This window comes from Bos javanicus, chromosome 7, assembly GCF_032452875.1.
Source record: "Bos javanicus breed banteng chromosome 7, ARS-OSU_banteng_1.0, whole genome shotgun sequence".
NCBI lineage: Eukaryota > Metazoa > Chordata > Mammalia > Artiodactyla > Bovidae > Bos > Bos javanicus.
Window position 1 is genome coordinate 15,711,740 of NC_083874.1, and position 22,955 is coordinate 15,734,694.

The 22,955-nt window shown below is 41.0% G+C and overlaps 1 protein-coding gene and 1 pseudogene across 2 annotated transcripts; one reads left to right on the forward strand and one right to left on the reverse strand.

Moving 5' to 3' along the window:
• Positions 1 to 1,026: 1,026 nt before the first annotated feature.
• On the forward strand, positions 1,027 to 19,943 carry ZNF557 (zinc finger protein 557). 2 transcript variants are annotated; one of them, XM_061422296.1, is made up of 8 exons: positions 1,027 to 1,115; positions 1,950 to 2,040; positions 5,626 to 5,752; positions 6,297 to 6,385; positions 7,267 to 7,393; positions 13,907 to 14,002; positions 14,484 to 14,566; positions 15,053 to 19,943. In XM_061422296.1, the coding sequence occupies exons 3-8, from the start codon at positions 5,722 to 5,724 to the stop codon at positions 15,833 to 15,835; spliced, it is 1,209 nt and encodes a 402-aa protein (XP_061278280.1). In that variant the 5' UTR covers positions 1,027 to 1,115; positions 1,950 to 2,040; positions 5,626 to 5,721; the 3' UTR covers positions 15,836 to 19,943. The 2 variants fall into 2 exon arrangements, with proteins under 2 accessions (XP_061278280.1, XP_061278281.1); XM_061422297.1 differs by lacking the exons at positions 6,297 to 6,385; positions 7,267 to 7,393.
• Positions 19,944 to 20,386: 443 nt separating this feature from the next.
• Positions 20,387 to 21,391, reverse strand: LOC133252077 (vomeronasal type-2 receptor 116-like; annotated as a pseudogene).
• Positions 21,392 to 22,955: the final 1,564 nt, after the last annotated feature.

The following is a 22,955-nucleotide window of genomic DNA, read 5'->3' on the forward strand; positions in this document are numbered from 1 at the left end:
AAGGACTGCGAGATGGTATGAGACAGAACATTTTACTGACTGTACCACTGTTTGAAGATTTCCTATATGTGTATCTATGACCTAGCCCCCTCTCCCACAAAAAATTAAAATAAAATAGCGTTAGATCCCTATCTACTGGTTTGTGATAGCAAATTAAAGAGAAAAGTGAATATACTTTATAAAAAATTTAAGGACAGCCATAAAAAAAAATCCTAAATATGGCATGTAGTTTTGTTGGGCTGTGTGAGGGTCCTGAACATGGGGAAAGGACCGAAGAAAAGCTGTTTGTTTAGCTTCCATCTACTGGTTGTTGTTTAGTGGTTAAGTCATATTTCTTTCTTTTGCCCGTTAGGTTCCTCTGTCCATGGGATTTCCCAGGCAAGAATACTGGAAGGGGTTGCCATTTCCTCCTCCAGCGGATCTTCCCCACGCAGGGATCGAACCAGCCTCTCCTGCATTGAGAGCTAGATTCTTTATCACTCAGCAACCAGGAACTGCCCCCGCCACCCGCACCCCGCAACCTGTACAGCCTGGGGAATCCATGGACTCTCCCCCACAGCCCCGCCAACCCGCCGCCTTCAATCCGGTCCCTTCAGCCGCCTTCTCCCGCTCTCCAGCCTTTCTATCCAAGCCCCACCCCGGCCTTATCCACGCCCCTGGAACTAGTCTAGGCCCAGCGTTAGGCTGTGAGACTCTAGCACCGCCCCCCAGATCCGTACCCAGTCAAAGCCCCGTCCTTAGGCCCCTCACAGGACGGGTGTCCGCCTACAACCGAGCCCTCCAAGCTTGGTTCCGCCCACAAGCTGGTACCCGCCCACAGCCCCGCCCCTAGAGCCGGTTTCAGTCCCTGGCTCTGACCCACACTACCGCCCACCCTTGGACTCACTACGCAAGCGAGAACGCCTCGTCCGAGGTTTGGGTGCAAGGCCGCAGTCGCCCGCCGCCTCAACCCTGTAGGGCCCCACTGTCCGCGGAGGCTAAATGCCGGAAACTGAAGCCCCTGGTCCAGCCCAAGACCGGAAGCGGAAGCGTCGATGGTACAGAGGAAGAAATTAGCGGGGCGGCTCGCTGAACTGTGGGTACAGTCTTCTCCGCTGGGGGATTGGATTCACGTGGTACGTTCGGCATCATTGCAAGAGGCAGGACTCTGTGGGCTGCCGGCACTCCTGGGCTCCTGTAGAAGTCTAGGAAGGGGCATGAGTTTGGGGCACCCCGGTCACGGGCTATGGCGTTCCTCCCCCTTTCCCGTGAGCCGCGTTTGCACCCCTGGGGCCTCAGGCTGTCCCGGCAGGTCGGCGCATAGCCTCGGTTTCCTCCTAGGTCTGGGCACCGCTGTCACCTTCTCAGAGTTCCCCATCTCCCCACCATCTTGCCCCGGTGTGTTTTTGCCTCCTAGGGGACATTTAGTCGCCTGGAGGCATTGTTTTGGTTGTTAAAAATGGGAGGGGCTTCTACTGGCTTCAAGTGGGTGGAAGCCAGGGATGCTATTGGACATCCTACAGTGCACTAAATAGCCCCCGTGACAAAGCATTATCAATAGTGCCGAGGTTTGGAAACCCTGTTCTAGGGTCTTAAAATCTTCAAAGCCCTGAATGAACTTAAAAGGTTAGTGGAGACACTTTTAGTGCCCTTGAGTGACGAGCCTTGTTAAAAGTGTCTGGAATCACAAAAAGACAGTCACTATCCAGTTAAAAGAGTTGAGTACGGCGAATGAATGCACACCGCGTGAAGCCGCTTCCTCCTACTCAGAGGGCAGATGGCTGGACAAGAATCAGGAAAATCTAGTCGTAACCTGCAATTACGTGTTGAATCGGTGCAGTAAATATTAATACAAACAAAGAAAAGTGAATGGTGTGGCCCTTCCATCCCGCAATTGTATTATGCCCCCCCCCGCCCCCAAAATCTCAAAAGCAATCTTTGTATCCTTTTTTTCCCCCCACCCCCAACAGACAAGTAAATTATCTTGGCGTTCAAGTCTGAGTTGAAACCAGTCTCAAGGTTCACCTGTTCTCATTGACACGTGGATTTCTGTGTGACCAGGTGAGTACCATGTGGATCTTGTAAAAACAGTTTCCAGCAGCCTCAGCTATGCAGAACTGCTAATAGGCCTTTCCTGTGCTCAGGCTGTAAACACAAGGAGTCACTGAAAGTGAAAGTATCTTTTTTTAAAAAAATTGTTTGATGGGATAGTAAGGAGTGTGGTGATGCATGTGTAAATAAGTAAATACAGTTTTGTGCAAATAAATGCACATTAAACATATAAATAACTGTACATAAGTAACAAATATAGATTTACTTGCACCGAAAATTTTAGAATTTTATATATTTTAAGTATATTTTATATATTTAAGTATAAATGTATACATTTTTTAATGTGTATCTGTAGTATTAAAAGTTATCCCACCAAAGACTAGCCGGACTGCTCAGCAACATTCCTCAGGCCTGGTTCAGTTTGACTTATAAAACCCTATTAATCTTCCACGAAGATTCAAAACAGGGTGCATGGGGGGAAAAGTAATTTGTACTTTTTTATATTGGCAACAGAAATTCAAAATTGAATTAACCAGCAACCAAATGTCTTTTGAGCAAGTGTTTGGTTTTATTTTGTGTTTTGTTTATTTTGTTTTATCTTCGTGAGATTTAAAAATCAGTTGGAGGAATACTGAGCAACAGCTTGTAGATGGAAGAGTAGGGCAGTAGTTTCTGCAGATTATACTCTACACCTTGCTTTATAATAAGAATTAACTTTATTTCTTTAACTGTTTCTGAAATACAGTCTGATAATTTATATTGCAGAGAATCATTTTGAGTAATCTTATATTGTTGGTTTTCACTAATTGTTTGTGTTTGTGTGTGTGCCTTTTTCATTCCGTCTTTTCTTGTCTGTAACATTCTTAAGGGGAATGCTTGCTTGTCATGCAATAGATATGCTTTGAGTACACATTTAAGGTAACCAACTATCCTCTTTTATTCGACTGAGGGGTTTGCCGGGCTTTCCAGGTGGCTCGGTGATAAAGAATCCCCCTGCCAATGCAGGAGACCCAGGTTTGGTCTCTGGGTTGGGAAGATTGCCTAGAGAAGGAAATGGCAACTCACCCACTCCAGTATTATTACCTGGGAAATCCCATGGACAGAGGATCCTCGCAGGCTACAGTTCATGGGGTTGCAAAGAGTTGGATACGACTGAGTGACTGAACCCTCATGCATGAGGATTTTGCCAGGACACAGAATAATTTGGGTTAAACTAGGATTAGGACTCTAGGCATGGATTGAGAGAATTAATATTGTTAAAATGTCCATAGTACCCAAGACAATATACGGGTTGAAAGTAATCCCTATCAAAAATCCAGTGGTATTTCTTACAGAAATAGAACACCTAAAATTTGTACGAAAGTGCAAGAGCAATGGCTTATAGTGTTCAGTATATAGGTCTTTCACGCCCTTGGTTAAATTCCTAGGTATTTTATTCTTTTTGATGCAATTATGTAATTGGATTGTTTTCTTAATTTATTTTTCTTATAGGTCATTATTAGTGTAAGGAAACAACAGATTTGTGTGTATTGATTTTGTACCCTGCAACTTTACTGAATTCAATTGTTATAAGTTTTTTTAGTGAAATCTTTATGGTTTTCTATATGTAAAATCATGCCATCTGCAAATAGTGAAAAGGTTTTACTTTTTTCTTTCCAATTTAGATGCCTTTTATTTCTTTTTCTTGCCTGATTGCTCTGGCTGAGACTTCCAGTACTATGTTGAATAGATGTGGCAAGAGTGTGGGCATCCTTGCCTGTTTCTGATCTTAGAGGAAAAGCTTCCAGCTTTTCCCATTGAGTATGTTAGCTGTGGGCTTATTGTATATGGCCTTCATTATCTTGAGGTATTTTTCCTCTGTACCTGCCTTGTGGAGAGTTTTTATCATAAATGGATGTTAAATTTTGTTGAATATTTTTTCTGCATCTGTTGAGATAATTATATGATTTTTTTCCTTATTTTGTTTATGTGGTATACCACATTGATTGAATTGAACCACCCATTTATCCCTGGAATAAATCCTACTTGATCATGGTGTGTGATCCATGGTGTATGATTTATTGTTGAATTTGGTTTGTTAATATTTTGTTGAGGATTTTTGCATCTGTTCATCAGGGCTGTTGGCCTGTACTTTTCTTTTTTGTGTGGCATCCTTGTCTGGTTTTCAGTATCAGGGAAATATTTTCCCTGTGAACTGTGTTTGAAAGAATTCCCCCCTCTTCTATTTTTGGGAAGAGTTTGAGAAGGCTTGTGTTAGTTCTTCTTGGAATGTTTGGTAAAGTTAATCTTTGCAGCTGCTTGGTCCTGGACTTTCATTCCCTGAGAGGTTTTTGATTACTGATTCAGTGTCCTTGCTAGTGATCAGTCTGTTCAGATTATGTATGTCATCAGAGAAATAGAAAATGTGAACTGCTGATGTTGACAGGGGCTTCCCTGGTGGCTCAGCGGTATAAAATCCACCAGCCAATGCAGGAGACATGGGTTCCATCCCTGGGTTGGGAAGGTCCCCTGGAGAAGGAAGTGGCAACCCACTGCAATATTCTTGCCTGGAACATTCCGTGCATGGAAGAGCCTAGCAGACTACAGTCCATGGGGTTGCAAAGAGTCGGACATGAGTTAACAACTAAACAACAGTCTTTCAAATAGATTCCTTGTAGTATGATTGACAGGAATATGGTAAATGTTTTGCATTGCACTTGAGGTTGACAGATGTCCTTCCACAGGGGCTGTTTGTACCCCAGCAGTGTCTAAGAGTGCTCTTCTGTACAGCCTTGGCAATGAGAGATGTGGTCCCCTGTGTCTTTGCTGGTCTGACAGATAAGAAATGGTATCGTTGTAGTTGCAGTCTCTGTCTTTGTTCTGTAAGTAAGATCAGTGGCAATTCTACCAATTGAATAGGTAGTGGTGGAAACCGAACAAAACTGTGTCTCAGAGTGGGTGGGACATGAGGAAATGAGATAGACAGTGGAAAAAAAAACTTTGGCTGTGACGAGGGAGAGAGACTGGGTGGTAACTAGAAAGAAAACTCTGGTTAGAATAGTAGTGTCTCACTACTGAAAACACTGCGTTGAGTTTAAATGGTGCGAGGGAGTCCAGTAGAGTGGGAGAGCTCGAAAGGAAGGGCAAAGTAGAGATCATTGCTGGTGTCCAGCTCCTAAAAGGGATGGAGCACAGAACAGAGCTGCCCCACCTGGCATTGTAGAGAAGCCAGGTTCTGGTTTATAACCAGAGAGGGAGAAAACCATGGTGCAGGACACAGTTTTGGTGACAAGATGGGAAGGTAGATTCCTTCTCACGAAGATGGCTAAGAAGTAGGATGCAAGACAATCTGCTGAAAGTGAGGATACATTTGTTACCTATTGCTGCGTGACAAATCACCCCCAACCTTAGTAAGTGAAACAGTAATCCTTTGCTGAGCTTCCTTGTTGGCTTAGTGGTTAAGAACGTGCATGCCAGTGCATTTTAAAGGTAGCAGTTTGTACAAACACATACTACATTTTGGCGGAGGACATGGTGGACCGTCTAAGAAAGGCTCATCCTCAGTAGCCTGGAGAGAGAGACTGTGACAACTTCATATTTTCACATTCATTCCAGAGCCCAGCCCTAAGTGCACTGTGGGGACAAGAGGAGGGGCGTCCTGGTTCTCCAGCTCCCTGTTGCTGAGGAAAACGTCACTGTCTGAATTGCAGGATGGCGACCATGGTCCTGTCCCCCACTTGTGGTGAGTTTGAGGGTCAGCCCTCAGAACTGACCAGGTGCTCGAGTCTCATGCACCACAGAGCAGGTGGAGGGAGAGGGCTGAGCAGATGAGGCGTGAGTGTTACCCTTGGAGCCCCAAGGTCACGGAGGCCTGACTCTCTGCTGCTTGGGATTTGGGACTTAGCTGGTTTGTGAATCTGGGGAGACCTCACCTGTGTTGCAAATGTGTGGGAGCTTTTGAATTATACTTCTGATTCTTTGTATACACTTAAGCTAGTAACAGTGGTATCCTTTGGCAGTTCAGTTTCTTCATCTGCAAAACAGGAATAGTCCTTTCTTCCTCCAGTGTGGTGTAAGACCTTTGGCCCTATTTTCTGACCCCGAATGAGACAGAGCTCCATTCTGCCTCCAGGAGAAGCTGGGTGTGGGTGTTTGGGTGTCGGTATGTCCTCTCTGTGTGTTGGGGATACAGTCAATTACAAGTAGGTGAGGAAGCCTAAGCCTCCAGGTTTGTGAATGAGAATAGCGGGCAAGCCTGGGTTCTTGGGATATTTCTTCTTCTCCAGCTCAGTCGTCCCTGTACACAGCCCCTCACCAGAAAGGATACGCAGAGAAGGAAGGGTTGGCCCGTGGCTTCCTGACAGACTGGTTACAGGTGAGTCAGACATTCCTGTTTCCAGATTGTATTCCTTTGACCAGAAGTTGGACTTGTCCCTTCAGTGACCTGGAGCTGGATCAGGTTTTCAGGCATCTGGCGGAGGGTTTGGGGCAACCCTTAACAATGTCAGCACATGTCAGCATTTGCTGCCATGTCGAGCTTCCTACAAGGTCACTGTCTACACCATGTTTTGCTGAGAGTTTTGTTATTTAATTTTACTGAGGTATTAGTGATTTACAATGATAATTTCTGCTGTACAGCAAAGTGACTCAGTTATACACACGCACATATATTTTCTTTTTCATATTCTTTCCATTATGGTTTATCACAGGACACTGAATATAGTTCCCTGTGCTATACAGTAGGACTTGTGGTTTATCCATCCTGTATATAATAGTTTGCCTCTGCTAATCCCAAACTCCCATTCCTTCCCTCCCCTCCACCACCAGCCCCCTTTTGTGAGAGTTTTAAGGGGAAGCTAAGGAAACACATGACTGTGTCCTAAACTCAGGCAGTTGCTGGTGGCCACTGGGGCATCTTTCATCCATTTGCAAAGTACTTCTCTGGTTTCTGCAGTGTCTTAGTCCTGTGCTCAGCCTTTGAGATTGAGGGGAATTCGATTGCAGGATGTCACGGTCTCACTGGAAAAGAAAATTGCCTGTGTGTTAGGGGCACACATGGCCCTGGGGGTGGGCATGAGTAGACAGGAGATGAGTGTCCAGGGCCGAGCCCAGGAGCAGTCGAGAGCAGAGCTCAGAACCCTGCCCATACAGCTCCTGCTTTGGACTCTCTCTTCCTACTCTTGTTGTCCAGCTCTTTTTCTCTCAGCATTGGTGGGGACGGTCCTTAGTTAAGCCACGGTGTTTATGGTGGTTTAGGACTTGGTGACTTTTGAGGACGTGACCGTGGAGTTCACCCAGGAGGAGTGGGCACTGCTAGACTCTTCTCAGCGAAAACTGTATAGAGATGTGATGCTGGAGAACTGCAGGAACCTGGCATCGCTTGGTAAGCTCTACATTATTCCTGCATTTATTTAATGACTCAGATAACAAGACTTTTTAAAAATTGAGGTATCTATCATTCATATAACATAAAATTTACCATTTTAATCGTTAAAAGTTTTTTTTTAATTTATTTAAAATATTTTTTGTAATTGAAGGATAATTGCTTGTCTTTTGATATAGTCAGAGTTGTGCAGCCATCAACACTAATTTCAGAGCATTCTCATCACCCTTAAACCTGTACCCATTAATTGATCAGTACCTGTTATCTTCCCCACCCCCCCACTGCCTACAACTACTAATTTGCTTCCTGTTTCTGTGGATTTGCCTATTTGGAGTATTTTCATATCAGTGGAATTATGAAATATGTGATCTTTCCCATTTCTTTCAGGCAACTTAATATTTGAAGGTTTAGCTGTGTTGTAGCATTTATAGGTTCTTTATTCCTTTTTATGACTGAACAATCCATTTTAATGGATATACCACATTTTGTTTTTTGATTCATTGGTTAATAGACATTTGGGTGGTTTCCACTTACTGGCTAGTTTAAATAACGCTGCTATGAATATTTGTGCACACGCGTTTGTCTAAACGCCTATTTTCAGTTCCTCTTTGGTATGTATCTAGGGGTGGAATTTTGGCTTTTACATTACTATGCTTAGTTTTCTGAGGAACCACCAACCTGTTTTTTACAGCAGCTGCAGCACTGTGTGAGAGTTCCAATTTCTCCATATCTTCCGCCAATATTTGCTTTTTTGAAGATAGCCATCATCTTGGGTATAATGTGGTATCTCACCTGTTTCGGCTTGAACGCGTGCTCTGTTGTGATTCTTCGTGTTCCCAGGACTGTAGCCTGCCGGGCTCCTCTGTCCATGGAACTTTGGCAAGAATACTGGAGTCGGTTGCCATTTCCTGTTACATGTTTTGATTTGCATTTCCCTAATTACTAATGAAACAGAACATTTTTTCATGTAATTGTTGACTGTATATCATTTTTGGAGAAATGTCTTTTCAAGCCAATTTTTTAATTGTTGTTTTTTTTGGTTTTGGAAGTTTCTTATATTCTGAATGCCAGACCCTGTTTGCAAAAGGTTTCTCCCATTGTGTGATATCTTTTCATTTTCTTGACAGTGTCCTTTGATACACAAAGTTTACTTTTGATGCGGTCCAGTTTATGCACTTCTTTCTTTTTCCTTCTGCTTTTGGTATCATACCTAGTTATTGCCAAGTCCAAGGTCCTGAAATTTTGCCTCTATGTTTTTCTCCAAAATGTTCTAGTTTTACTTTCTCAGTGAAATCGTTTACCTATTTTGAGTTAATTTTTATATGGCTTGGAGAAAGTGTCAGCTTAATTCTTTGGTGTGTATTAATTCAGTTGTCCCAGCACCTTTGTAGCAGAGACTATTCCCTCCCCCATTGAACTGTTCTGGCCCAGTTGCCAAAAGTTATTTGACCGTAAGCGTGTGAGCTTATTACTCTCAGTTATTTCCCATTAACCTGTGGAAACCTGACATAACCTGATGGGTCTCTCATTGTGCCAGTACCACGTTGTCTTCATTACTGTTACTTTGAGGTAATGTCAGTAAATGGGATTCTTCCTATTTAGTTCTTTTTCAAGATTGCTTTTGGTCTATTCAGGATCCCTTGGCAATTCCATATGAATTTTAGGATCAGCTTGTCCATTTATTTATTTTTTTTTAAAGGCTGTTAGAAATTTGATGGTGATTTCATTGAATCTGTAGATGATTTTGGTTAGTATTCTTATCTTGGGTGTGTGCTCACTCAGTTGTGTCCAACTCTTTGCAACCCTATGGACTGTATAACCTGCCAGGCTCCTCTGTCAATGGAACTTTCCAGGCCAATATGCTGGAGCAGGTTTCCATATCGCACTCTAGGGGATCCTCCCAGCCCAGGGATCAAACCCGCTTCTCTTACTTCTTCTGCAGTGGCAGATGGGTTCTTGACCACTAGTGCCACCTGGGAAGCCCTAGTATTGTCCTCTTAATATTAAATTTTTCAATATATATCCTCTATTACTTACTTTTAGTTTGCTTCTGTCATGATCCAATAGATACTTTATATGATTTTCTTGATTAATTGATCTCTTAATCATTGTGTGTCTTGTAACAGTTTTTGTCTTAAAGTCTGTTTTGCCTCATAGTAGTATAGCCACATTCTCTCTTTTTTATCTCTTGTTTGTATGGAATTTGTTTTTCCATTTGTTGATTTTCAACCCGTTAGTGTCTTTAGATATAATGTGAGTCTCTTATAGATCATGTATCATTGATTATTTCCTATCCGTTCTACTAAAATCTGTCTTTTAACTGTGCCAGATTAATCCATTTACCTTTAATGGAATTCCTTAGAAGAAGGACTTAGTTGTATCATTCTGTTGTCTTCTGTATGCTCTATATCATTTTTGTTCCTCCATTATTGTTTACTTTTGTGTTAGGTATTTTCTAGTGGATCATTTTGATTCCCTTTTCATTTCTGTTTCTGTTTTTTAGTTATTTTCTTAGTGGTTGTGGGAGGGATTCCAGTTTTAATTTTAGACAGTCTGTTCTGACTTAATATCGACTTTAATTCAGTATACAAAAGATTAGCTATGGCACCCCACTCCAGTACTCTTGCCTGGAAAATCCCATGGACGGAGAAGCCTGGTAGGCTGCAGTCCATGGGGTCGCTGAGGGTCAGACACGATTCAGCGACTTCACTTTTGCTTTTCACTTTCGTGCATTGGAGAAGGAAATGGCAACCCACTCCAGTGTGCTTGCCTGGAGAATCCCAGGGACGGGGGAGCCTGGTGGGCTGCCGTCTCTGGGGTCACACAGAGTCGGACACGACTGAAGTGACTTAGCAGCAGCAGCTGCACCCCTCCTTATACTGTTTTTTTTTTAAACAAATTATATCTTTATACATTGTGTCCCATTAACACAGGCATTTCTCTTTTAAATCATATTGGGAAAAAAGGGGAGTCACAGCTGAAAATAACAAGGAATTAACAATTCAAAAATAAACAATTGTTTTTGATGTTTATATTTACCTGTGTATTTTCCTTTATTGGTGTTCTTCATATGTTTGTGTGGATTTGAGTCAGTATTCATTGCCCATTCATTTCAAGCTTAAAATTTTCCTGTTAGCATTTCTTGTAGGATAGATATGTTAATGACAGATATTCAGGTTTTATTTATAGGAATGTCTTGATTTATTTTTAAAGGGCAGTTTTGCTACATATAGAATCTTTGTTTAACTTTTTTTTTTATAGTAGCTTGGGTATATCTTCCAATGTCTGTTGCCTATGCAACTATGAGGCAAAACAGACTTTAAGACAAAAACTGTTACAAGACACACAATGATTAAGAGATCAATTAATCAAGAATATATGATAATTACGGACATATACTACTTAACAACTAAGGCCTAAAATGTATAAATTCAAAACTCACAGAATTGAAGGGAGAAATATATCTACAATAATAGTTGCAGACTTCAATGCCCCACTTTTAATAATGGATAATGGGTAGAACAACTTGTTAAAAGATCAATAAGGAAACTCAGGACTTAAACAATCCTATAAACTTACTAGACCTCACACACATAAAACACTTTATTCAACAACAGAATATATATTCAACTCAAGAGCATACGTTAGTTCACAAAACAAGTCTACATAAATTTAAAACCAATGAACTCATTTTTGTAATGTCAGTATTCGTTGTACATGGCCACTGAAAACTGTTCAGTTAGCTTAATGGTTATTGTTGTTGTTTTAGTTTCTATGTCCAACTCTTTGCAACCCCATAGACTATAGCATACCAGGCTCCTCTGGCCATGGGATTTCCCAGGCAAGAAGAGTAGGGTAGGTTGCTATTCCCTTCTTCAGGGGATCTTTCTGACTTAGGGATTGAACCTCTGGCTCCTGTCTTCACAGGTAGATTCTTTACCCTGAGCCACCAGTGAGTTTAGTTCAGTTCAGTCGCTCAGTCGTGTCCGACTCTTTGCAACCCCGTGAATCGCAGCACGCCAGGCTTCCCTGTCCATCACCAACTCCCAGAGTTCACCCAAACTCATGTCCATGGAGTCGGTGATGCCATCCAGCCATCTCAACCTCTGTCGTTGCCTTCTCCTCCTGCCCCAAATCCCTCCCAGCATCAGGGTCTTTTCCAATGAGTCAGCTCTTCGCATGAGGTGGCCAAAGTAGTGGAGTTTCAGCCTCAGCATCAGTCCTTCCAGTGAACACCCAGGACTGGTCTCCTTTAGGATGGACTGGTTGGATCTCCTTGCAGTCCAAGGGACTCTCAAGAGTCTTCTCCAGCACCACAGTTCAAAAGCATCAATTCTTTGGCGCTCAGCTTTCTTCACAGTCCAGCTCTCACATCCATACATGACCACTGGAAAAACCATAGCCTTGACTAGATGAACCTTTGTTGGCAAAGTAATATCTCTGCTTTTGAATATGCTATCTAGGTTGGTCATAACTTTCCTTCCAAGGAGTAAGGGTCTTTTAATTTCATGGCTGCAGTCACCATCTGCAGTGATTTTGGAGCCCAGAAAAACAAAGTCTGCCACTGTTGCCACTGTTTCCCCATCTATTTGCCATGAAGTGATGGGACCAGATGCCATGATCTTAGTTTTCTGAATGTTGAGCTTTAAGCCAACTTTTTCACTCTCCTCTTTCACTTTCATCATCACTTTTTTTAGTTCCTCTTCACTTTCTGCCATAAGGGTGGTGTCATCTGCATATCTGAGGTTATTGATGTTTCTCCCGGCAGTCTGGATTCCAGTGTGTGCTTCTTCCAGTCCAGCGTTTCTCATGATGTACTCTGCATATAAGTTAAATAAGCAGGGTGACAATATACAGCCTTGACGAACTCCTTTTCCTATTTGGAACCAGTCTGTTGTTCCATGTCCAGTTCTAACTGTTGCTTCCTGACCTGCATATAGGTTTCTCAAGAGGCAGGTCAGGTGGTCTGGTATTCCCATCTCTTTCAGAATTTTCCATAGTTTATTGTGATCCACACAGTCAAAGGTTTTGGCATAGTCAATAAAGCAGAAATAGATGTTTTTCTGGAACTCTCTTGTTTTTTTGATGATCCAGCAGATGTTGGAAATTTGATCTCTGGTTCCTCTGCCTTTTCTAAAACCAGCTTGAACATCTGGAAGTTCACAGTTCATGTGTTGCTAAAGCCTGGCTTGGAGAATTTTAAGCATTACTTTACTAGCGTGTGAGATGAGTGCAATTGTGTGGTAGTTTGAGCATTCTTTGGCATTGCCTTTCTTTGGCCACCAGTGAAGCCCCAGCTTAATGGTTAACTAATGATTTTCCAGAGATTTCCTTAAACAGTTGGAACAAAAAAGAAAAAAGCTCCTAGTGTCTCTATACAGGGGCATATCTTCAAACTCAGGGAGTTTACAACTCTGCCTTAGTTTTCACTTCCTCCTTGTGCTGAGCCTGAAGGTCTGTCATAGGTGAGGACTTAATGCCCTCTCATGTCTTTTCTGAGCATGTGCCCAAGACTGGTATGCATGTGGCTTTCCAGATTCAAAGGAATATGAGGGAGCTTTTCAAAAAGCTTTATAAAAATTCCCCAAAACATTTTAGGTTATACTTTTATTTTAGGTTTCTTGGTTTGCCTTTTGTTTTCCTCTGCTGTTTCCATTTGCCTCAGGAAGTAGTGGCTAATATATTGCCTTTTTAATGCCTTCAGCACAAGCTCACTGTGTGACCAGCTCAATCTTTGGAGAGTTTGGGGTTAGATAAGTAAAGGCAAGCCCTTTGAGCCAGTCCTTCAGGGAGCCACCAGAAAGGTCAAAACAAACCACCACAGTGTGTTGAGAATAGGGTCTATCCTGCTCTCCCTAGTACTAGGAATTGTCTTCAATGTCATAGCCAAAGCACGGAACAGAGGATGAGTCAAGGGTCACTTAAAAATGTCAGCTATTTTTTGCCCTTGATTAAGCATTTTCCTGGTTGCCGTAGAGTTTTGGTAAGTTTTCAGGGTTCTGATAAAGTTGTTCTGATAGTTTTTCCAGTTTATTCACTGTTTCTGTAGAGGGAGGGACTTTTGAAGTTCCATATTCTATGATGTTCATTGTTGTTTTTTCTCACAAGACTTCAAGCTTTTCTCTGTTTCTGGGGTGTAGGAGTATGATGATGAAGGAGACAGATATGGCCCCCATGCTCGTAGAGTTCTTTAGCGCCTTCCCTATGAGCTGAATATTCCTTCCCCTGACTTTATATTTTCTATAGTTAAAAGCTTTATAGCATTTGTATTGTGTATTTAAACTTGGGTATGGACTTTGGGACTGTGTGTGCTCTGTCACCCTGGATATTGAACGAGATTGTTTGTACTTTTGTTTCCTGAGAGTTACTATAGTCATTAGAATTTAGATATAATTATTCCATTGTTCCAAAAGCCACATTTCCCTATCTTCAGAATTCTTGGCTTCAGTTTCATAGAGTTGCTTGTCACTTGCACAGCCCCCCCAATGGCACATGTCTTTTCTCCATGAATAGGATATCATGTTGATAAACCCAGTCTGATCTCCCAGTTGGAGCAAGAAGACAAGGTGGTGATAGAGGAAGGAGGAATTCTCCCAGGCACCCGTCCAGGTGAGCTCTAGGAGGATATGAGGAATAGTCTTTGAGGCGTAGCTCTAGCCAGTGATTCAGGGCATGTGAGTGTTACATTAGGAAATACCTAAAATGTGCTCTTTTCTGACAGAGATGGCCACAGAGATTTGGTATGAGCTTCCTCATGGACCTTCTTTCTTTGCTCTTTAACCCTCTGTTCAATGTCTCCTACTTTACTTTGGACTCAGAGGGGGGAAAAAATGTCCCTTTTCCTTTTTAAATAAGTCTCATATGAGCCCTTTTTCTGATTCCTTCCTGGAACTTTACCTTCCTGATAATTCCTCCTATAGTGTAAATCTCTGATCAATCCTAATCCTTTTAGAGTCCTTTTTTAGTACCTGTAATTTGTATACTCATATGCCTTTCCTTGAAAACCTCCTCAAAAACCCTAATCCCTCAGTTTGTCTTTACTCATATTTCTTTTCACCATTAACTTAAATTTCTTTTCAATTTGTTTTAGATTTGGAGACGGTACTTAAAGCAAAATGGTTAACTCCAAAGAAGCCTATTTTTAGAAAAGAACATTCTAATGATGTTAGAGCGGTAAGACCAATGTGGTAATTGCTGGTTTTTCTCAGTAGGAAAATTTCATAAGTTAGAAAAGCAACAAATAATCAGGGGAGTCATTATCGGGAAATGTCATTAACATGTGAGATAATGGTGTCTCAGGAGAGATACTGTAAATCAGTTGTAAATTTGGAGAAAATTATAAATTAGCTCCAGACTTGTTTCTTTGCTGAGAGTTCCCACAAGTAAATACTTCCTTAAATGTGACTGTCAAAATATAGAGTAGTCTTAAACTTATCAGAAAATGCTCTGTGAATATGATAAGGACTTGTGGCAATGCATCTGTCTATCCTTTCTTAACTTGTAAAAGCTCAGACCGGGTAGAAGCCATTTAACAAGCATTTAAAATAGATAGCTGCAACATCAATGATAATAATGTAACAGAATTCCTGGGAGAGAAAATTTGTATAACAGCATTGAATATTAAAAAATGTTATATAGATTTCGTTCATCTCTTAACAGGAGAGAAGTCATCTGGGAGTGAAACTCAATGAATGTAATCAGTGTTTTAAAGTCTTCAGCACAAAATCTAACCTTACTCAGCACAAAAGAATTCATACTGGAGAAAAACCCTATGACTGTAATCAGTGTGGAAAATCCTTCAGCAGTAGATCTTACCTTACTATTCATAAGAGAATACATAATGGGGAGAAACCCTATGAATGTAATGACTGTGGGAAAGCCTTCAATGATCCTTCCTCTCTTAGACTGCATGTGAGAATTCACACTGGAGAAAAACCCTATGAATGTAACCAGTGTTTTCATGTTTTCCGCACTAGTTGTAACCTCAAAAGCCACAAGAGAATTCATACGAGGGAGAATCACCATGAATGTAATCAGTGTGGCAAGGCCTTCAGCACAAGGTCCTCCCTTACTGGGCACAATAGTATTCATACAGGAGAGAAACCTTATGAATGCAATGACTGTGGGAAAACCTTTAGGAAGAGCTCATATCTGACACAGCATATGAGGACTCATACTGGAGAAAAACCCTATGAGTGTAATCAGTGTGGAAAGTCCTTCAGCAGTAGCTTTTCTCTTACTGTTCACAAGAGGATTCATACTGGTGAGAAACCCTATGAATGCAGTAACTGCGGGAAAGCATTTAATAATCTCTCAGCTGTTAAGAAACATGTGAGAACTCACACTGGAGAAAAACCCTATGAATGTAATCATTGTGGAAAATCTTTCACCACTAATTCTTACCTTTCTGTGCACAAGAGAATACATAACAGGTGGATATGAATGCAGTAACTGATTTCTTATCTCTCAGACAACTTGTGACAACTCACAGTCTAGATGTATGAGTCAGCTGCTGCTGCATAACAAATTTCCCCTTGAAACATAGTGGCTTTAAACAGCAAACATATGTTATCTATAGATCAGGAATTCAGAACCAGCTTATCAGTGTAGTTCTGGTCAGGATCTCATGAGGTTGCAATCAAGATGTCAGCAGGAGCTGCCATCCTCCACTTTATTGCCAAAGAGTCCACTTCCAAAATGGCTCACTGGCACACCTGGCAAGTTAGTCACTGGTTGTTGGCAGGGAACCTTCATTTACTCACCGTGTTGGATTCTCTACAGGGTTAAATATCTTTATGATGTAGAAGCAGGGTCGTCCCAAAGCATTGGATTTAAAGAAGAGCTAATGCAGAGGCTACAGTGTCTTTTATGACCTTGTCCCAGAAGGACATATCATCACTTCTTCAGTACTTTAAGGGTCACACAGATCACTCCTGATACATTGTGGGAAGAGACCATGCTCAATGTGAATATCAGGAAACAAAGATTGTTGGGAACCATCTGAGAAGTCACTGAAAGGGGGCCTTCAGGAGACCCTCTTTCTTTCAGTCAATTCAATATGAAGTAATATTCGGTAACTCCTGTGTAAATTCACTCATGAAAGAAACCTCATAAGTCCAAGCTTCATGATAAACTTTCAGCTCAAACTCACCCTAACGTACATAAAAGGTTATGTATTGGGGATAAATCTGAGGAATACAGTCATGATATCTAGGGAGTCATGTGGCAGGGAAAATCTGATGAACATCATCAGAATGTAAAAGCCTTTAGGGACACTTGTCCCTTAAAATGTCCCTTAGAACATGTGAGAGGAATCACTACAGAGGAACACTCATGTAAGGAATGTGGAAAACCCTGTAGCACAAGCGTTTTTGTTAACAGAAGATGAAATTTCAAGTACCAAGTACGATGGGAAAGCCTTCAGGGTTCTTTCAGTTTTTAAGAGACATGAGGATCGATTCTGGAGAGAACAAACCATTGAATGGCATCAGTATTGGAAAGCCAGTTTCCCACATTCCTTAAACTTGTGAGTATAAAGAAGGAGGGAATGCCTTTAATGATAGCTCTTACCTTAGGAAAAGTATGAAATTCCTGGATGCAAAAACCTGTGAGTGGATTAATTTTGGAAAGTCTTTCGATGACTTCTGTCTTTGTTGAATTGTGTGAAGTCACCCAGGAGGGGCTTCGGGAAGGGAGCCCAAGAAGGTATTCAGCATGAGATTGCCTTAGCTCTTCTCTGAGAGGCCATGGAATACTTTAAAATGGGAATGGAAAAGGGTAAATGTTAAAAGTGTGGGATTACCTTTCAGTGTCTCATCCTTAGGGTGGGGCAACTAGTTCTTTAATTTTCAGTCTTTTTGGTTAAGTAACAACATTTGTGTCTGCAGCTGTGCCCTAAAATAAACCTTAAGTTATGTTCTGTAGTTTTGTATGTAATACATTTATCATCATTGACTCTAAAACTATTAATATACTGCATATTCATAAAGATATTTCTGACTATTGCCTGAGTGATTTAGTTTATCCTAGGAAAAGCTAGGATAATTGCTAAACACCTTTTAGCAATTGCTAAATAGCTAAATTGCTATATACTTTTTCCTAATTTAATGGCATTTTTATTAAGTGGATTTTATTATGCTGATTCTTTTTTGTCTTTCCATCCTAGTATGGCAGTTATTTTTAGCCTCTTTCCCAATGTCCATTTCCCCCTATATTTTCTTAAAAGAAGAAGCAGATTTTTTTCTTTAAACTTTTTTTCAAGTTGTTGATGAATAGTATTGAAAATAGTCAATCCACAGGGCATCCTCAAAGCCCAGGGAGGTGTTCTGCTCTGCTGTCCATGAGAAGTAGGTGGAAGTCACAGAAGGGAGTGAGGGGGACACATCATTGTCTGGCTTGTCTGCCTCACGCATATCCTGTTCATCTTACCCATTCATTCTTGTGGAGTCAAGCTGTAGAGTTGGAAGAACTATATTTTGATCATGATGACAGTGACCACAGTATGGCAAAAATCACAATGAGTGGGCTCCCTAAGAGGCTCTGATTGGCTCTATCACCTACAGGCTGCTTATTCCTAGACTTCTTACATGATTTATAAGTAACCTATGTGGTTGAGACTCAAGTGATTCTTTTTGGTTTGTTTTTGAGGTGGTGTTCTGTTAATGTCCTGCTGAATAATATTATTAGTTGGTCATTTTATAAATGCTCCAAGATTATTTGAAAACTGTGTGTGTGTGTGTGTGTGTGTGTGTGTGTATGTATGTGTGTGTGTGCTCAGTTGTGACTGACTCTTTTTGCGACCCCATGGACTGTAGCCCTCCAGGCTCCTTTGTCCATGGGATTTCCCAGGTAAGGATACTGGAGTGGGTTGTTCTTCCCTTCTCCAAGGGATGTTCCCTACCCAGGGATCAAAGTGGAGTCTTCTGTCTTGCCAAGTGGATTCTTCACCAGTGAGCCACCTGTGTATTCTCTAATTTTCAGATATAGAGTGTATTCTCATTAACTCAAGCTAAACATGTTTTCAGATATATTAATAGTATGTACCTGAAGCTTTCCCCCCTCTCTCTTAAACATAATTACCAATAGATGTGAATTAAAGTTCTCTACCATGGTTGTGGATTAACATTCATTTTGGTAATTCTATCATTTCTTTCTTTATGTATTTTAATGTAATGTAAATAAAGTACATGCATTTCTGAGGTGGTTGATCAGAAACTGAAGAGGAACTGAAGAGCCTTTTGATGAGGGTGAAAGAGATGAGTTTAAAACTCAGCATTAAAAAAACTAAGATCATGACCTCCAGTCTCATCACTTCATGGCAAATAGAGGGGAAAAAGTGGAAGCAGTGGCAGATCTTATTGGGCTCCAAAACCACCGTGGATGGTGACTGCAGCCATGAAATTAAAAGATGCTTGCCTCTTGGAAGAAAAGCTATGACAAACATAGACAGCATGTTAAAAAGAGACGTGGCTCTGAAAGAAAAAAAGGTCCATATAGTCAAAGCTATCGTTTTTCCAGTAGTCATGTAAGGATGTGAGAGTTGGACCAGAAAGAAGTCTGAGTGCCAAAGAATTGATGCTTTTGAATCGTGGTGCTGGAGAAGACTCTTGGGAGTCCCTTGGACAGCAAGGAGATCCAACCAGTGAATCCTAAAGGAAATCAATCCTGAATATTCATTGGAAGGATTGATGCTGGAGCTCCGATACTTTGGTCACCTGATGCAAAGAGCAGACTCACTGGAGAAGACCCTGATGCTAGGAAAAATCAAAGGCAAAAAGAGAAGGGAGGTGCAGAGGATGAAATGGTTGGATGGCATCACGACTCAATGGACCCATGAATTTGAACAAACTCCAGAAGATGGTGACGGACAGGGAAGCCTAATATGCTGCAGTCCATGGGATCCCAAAAAGTCAGACATAGCAACTGAACAACAGAGAAAAAGAAAAACTAAAGCATTGAGAGGAAATAAAATTCCTCATTAAATAGAGAATACCATCTTTATCCATGGTTAAAACATTTTAATGAGCTCATTTTCTTTAAGACAAATAACTCAGTATGATATAGATAGAAACATAGTATAATTTTTAGAAATTAGAGATGCTGATTCTCAGATTCACAAGGAAAGGAATTTATTCAAAGAGAAATAACTTTTATGGGGGGATAAAATGAGAGAGGATGTGGGAAAAAGTAACATACCAAAATATTTCTCAGAAGTTCATTATTGGAGGAAAAAACTGGACAATCTGAAAATGTAGAGACTCCAGAAAAAGCCCATATTTATTTGGAAACTCAGAAGTTAAGATTAAGTTTCTATTTTAAGTAAATTGCAAAATTATGATTTGAGTGAAGAAAATATACTACCAGTAATTTTAAAAATTTAATTTTTTAATTGAAGGATAATTGCTTTACAGGATTTTGTTGTTTTCTGTCAAACATCAACATGAATCCACCATAGCTACCAGTATTTTTCACTGGCTACTTTCTGCATTCAGAAAAAAATTATTTTTCAGTTAAAATTTTATTTTCAATAAAAATCTCTGAATGAATTGCACTAATGTGTGAAAAGCATGTATACCTTCAGTATTTTCTCCTAATAGGAATCTTTCCTCTTGTCAGACATAATACAGTAAAGGGTGGCCCAAAATGTTTTTACAGAGAAAATGAACTTTCTGGATACAGGAATGGAAGAAACAATAAGGATGTACTTACTGTATACTTAATGACGGAGGACCCAGCTAGATTCAGTAGCAGGAGCTTTGAGGAGCCGTTAATCTAAGATAGAACATCTATCCATAACTCTAAATGACTGAGACTTTTAAAAAGAGAAAACAGATCCTCTGCAAAATAGCTGTAAAGCAATTCTGATGCTATTATTGGAATGAAGACGAAATACCTATCTGGTATACTGCTAATGGCAGCTTGCTGCTCTCTAGTATTGGAATGAATAGCATCTATCTGGTATACTATTCAAAAGCCAAGTGTAATAGCAACTTACTATGAGATAAAACCTGAATGCAGATTTCTCTTAGAATCTGTTTGATACTTTAAACCTTTCAGAGAGTTCTCAAGTCTCAGGAGGGTATAGCACTTTGGGGCAAAGATGCAGCCTGGGAGCCCAGCACTGGAGGCCAAGATGGAGACGATCTCCACGGCCACCATGACCTTGCCCTTGGTGCTGTGGCAGATAGGGAGGAAGGTGACCCAGACACTGAGGAGCACCAGCATGCTGAAGGTCAGGAAATTGGCTTCACTGAAGGTGTCAGGCAGCTTCCTGGCCAGGAAAGCCAAGGAGAAGGTCCCCAGGGCTAAGGAGCCCAGGTAGTCCAGGACACAGTAGAAGGCAGTGACCGAGCCCTTGTTGCACACGATGAGGAGCTCCTTGGGCTCAGAGTGAGTGTCCATCTCAAGGAAAAGAGGAGAGGCTCCCAGCCAGACTCCGCAGATGATCACCTGGATCATGGAGTACATGGGAAAGACATAGCAGGTCCTGTTAAGAGCAATCGCCTCATTGTTCTTCCTGGTTTCCTGGCCTTGAAAGCCAGGATCACAGCCAGGGTTTTGGCTAAAACAGTGGCCACAGCCACAGTGAACACAGCTTCCAATGTGATCTGTTGGAGGATGCAGGTGGCTGTGTGGAGATGATTGATGAAGAGTAAGGAGCAGAGGAAGCATAGGAGGAAGGAGATGAGCAGGACATGGCTGAGAGCCCGGTTATTGGCCTTGACTATGGGGGTGTGTCGGTGCTTCACAAAGACCCACAAAACCACAGCCATGAGGACACAGGCACGGAGCTGTGCAGGCCAGTGACATCCCCAGAGAACCCTCTAAGGCCACAAAGGTCAGGACTTTGGGGAGGCAGCGATTTCTCTTCCTGTTGGGGTACTCTTGGTCTGGGCGCTGGACACAATGCTGTGCACCTGGGGAGAAAGACAGCATTTCATTTTCACGATTCATTTTTATCACATTTGAACGTTGTCACCATTTCTGTGAGGTGTGTATTCATCCCCTCTGATGTTACCTTCAAACAAACCAAGTTAAGACTGTTTATACCAAGGGACAATACTTTCAGGAAAAAAAAACATGTATTAATGAATCTAATGACGTGGTGGAAATGGATGTGCTCATTTGTGCTTCAGTTAACAAAGGCACTGATTCTTCCTAACTCTTTACTCTCCCCAGTACATGAGTAAAGTCATAAATTTAAAAATGGTAAGTTTGGCTTTATCCAAATTAAAGTCTTTCGTGTATCAAGGTAAGTGTCAAGAAAGTGAAGGCACAGTGGAATAGAAGGGAGAAAATATTTGTACTTCTTCATTTGATAGGGCATTAATATCTGGAATCAATCCAGTACTCCTACAAACCCACACAGCAAAAATACAACCCAATTAAACTATGAACAAAGGACGTGTGTAGACATGTCTCCAAAGAAGATATACAAATGTGTATTAAATACATGAAAATATGCTCAAAACCAATATGTGTTACAAAATGCAAACTAAATCATGAGATAACCACTTTATACCCCTAGGATAGCTATTTTACAAAATATAGTTAAAATAACAACTGTCACTAAGGATGTTAAATAATTGGAATCTTCATACATTACTGGAAGGAGTATAAAATGGTATAGCTGAAGTGAAAAGCAGTATGTCAGTGTCTCAAAAAATTACACATAACATCACTATAAGAAAAAGATATCCCCCTTCTAAATATTGATATATACCCAAAGGATATGAAGGCAGTGCCTTAAGTAGATATTTGTACATTACTCTTATCAATGTTATGATAACCTAAAGGAGGGAAGCAGCACAAATGTCCACTAAAGACAAATGAAGTGATAAAAGGTACTATCTATATGCAATGAGCACTATTCAACCTTGAAAAATAATGAAATTGTCTTAACATGCTGCAAAGTGGATTAATCTTGAAAGTGTTATGGGAAGTGAAATAAGTCAGACCCCAGAGAACAAGCACTGTATGCTGAGGAATAAACAAGTTCACAGACAAAGGAGGTGGAAGAATGCTCACAAGGGACTTCCGGGAAAGAGTATAGGGGAGTTACTTTTTAATGTCTATAGAATTTAATAATGATAAATTTCTGTACATGGATAGTGGAAATGATTGCACAACCATTGAAATGTACTTATAGCACTGACTTCTACACATAAGACTGATTAAAATAGTAAAATTTATATATATTTGCCACAATAAAATGTGTAGATCCAATAATGAATAAAGGCATGAATTGAGAAGCTGGTGCACAATGACTCTGCCTATGCCCTCGGTCTCCTTTTTAAGAAGAAAGGGGAAAGTGATGAAGTTATCATTATGTTTTTATACCTGCGTGGTTGGAAATGTGTCTCTCAGACAAAAAGCACAAGTAAAGCAGCACATTGGCCTGCCTTGTAGAATTTTTCTGAATCCTAAGCTGTAGCTCTGGCTACACACACACTGGAATATTATTCTGTCATAATAAAGAATGAAATCTTACCATTTGTGGCAGCATGGGGACCTAGGAGGTATTATGTTAAATGTAATGACTCAGAGAAAGACAACAACTGCA

Coding starts and splice junctions, on each gene's coding strand:
- ZNF557 (XM_061422296.1), top strand. CDS start 5,722: ATGGCGACCATGGTCCTGTCCCCCACTTGTG. Junction 5,753..6,296: donor GGTCCTGTCCCCCACTTGTG/GTGAGTTTGAGG, acceptor CTTCTTCTCCAG/CTCAGTCGTCCCTGTACACA. Junction 14,003..14,483: donor TCTCCCAGGCACCCGTCCAG/GTGAGCTCTAGG, acceptor AATTTGTTTTAG/ATTTGGAGACGGTACTTAAA.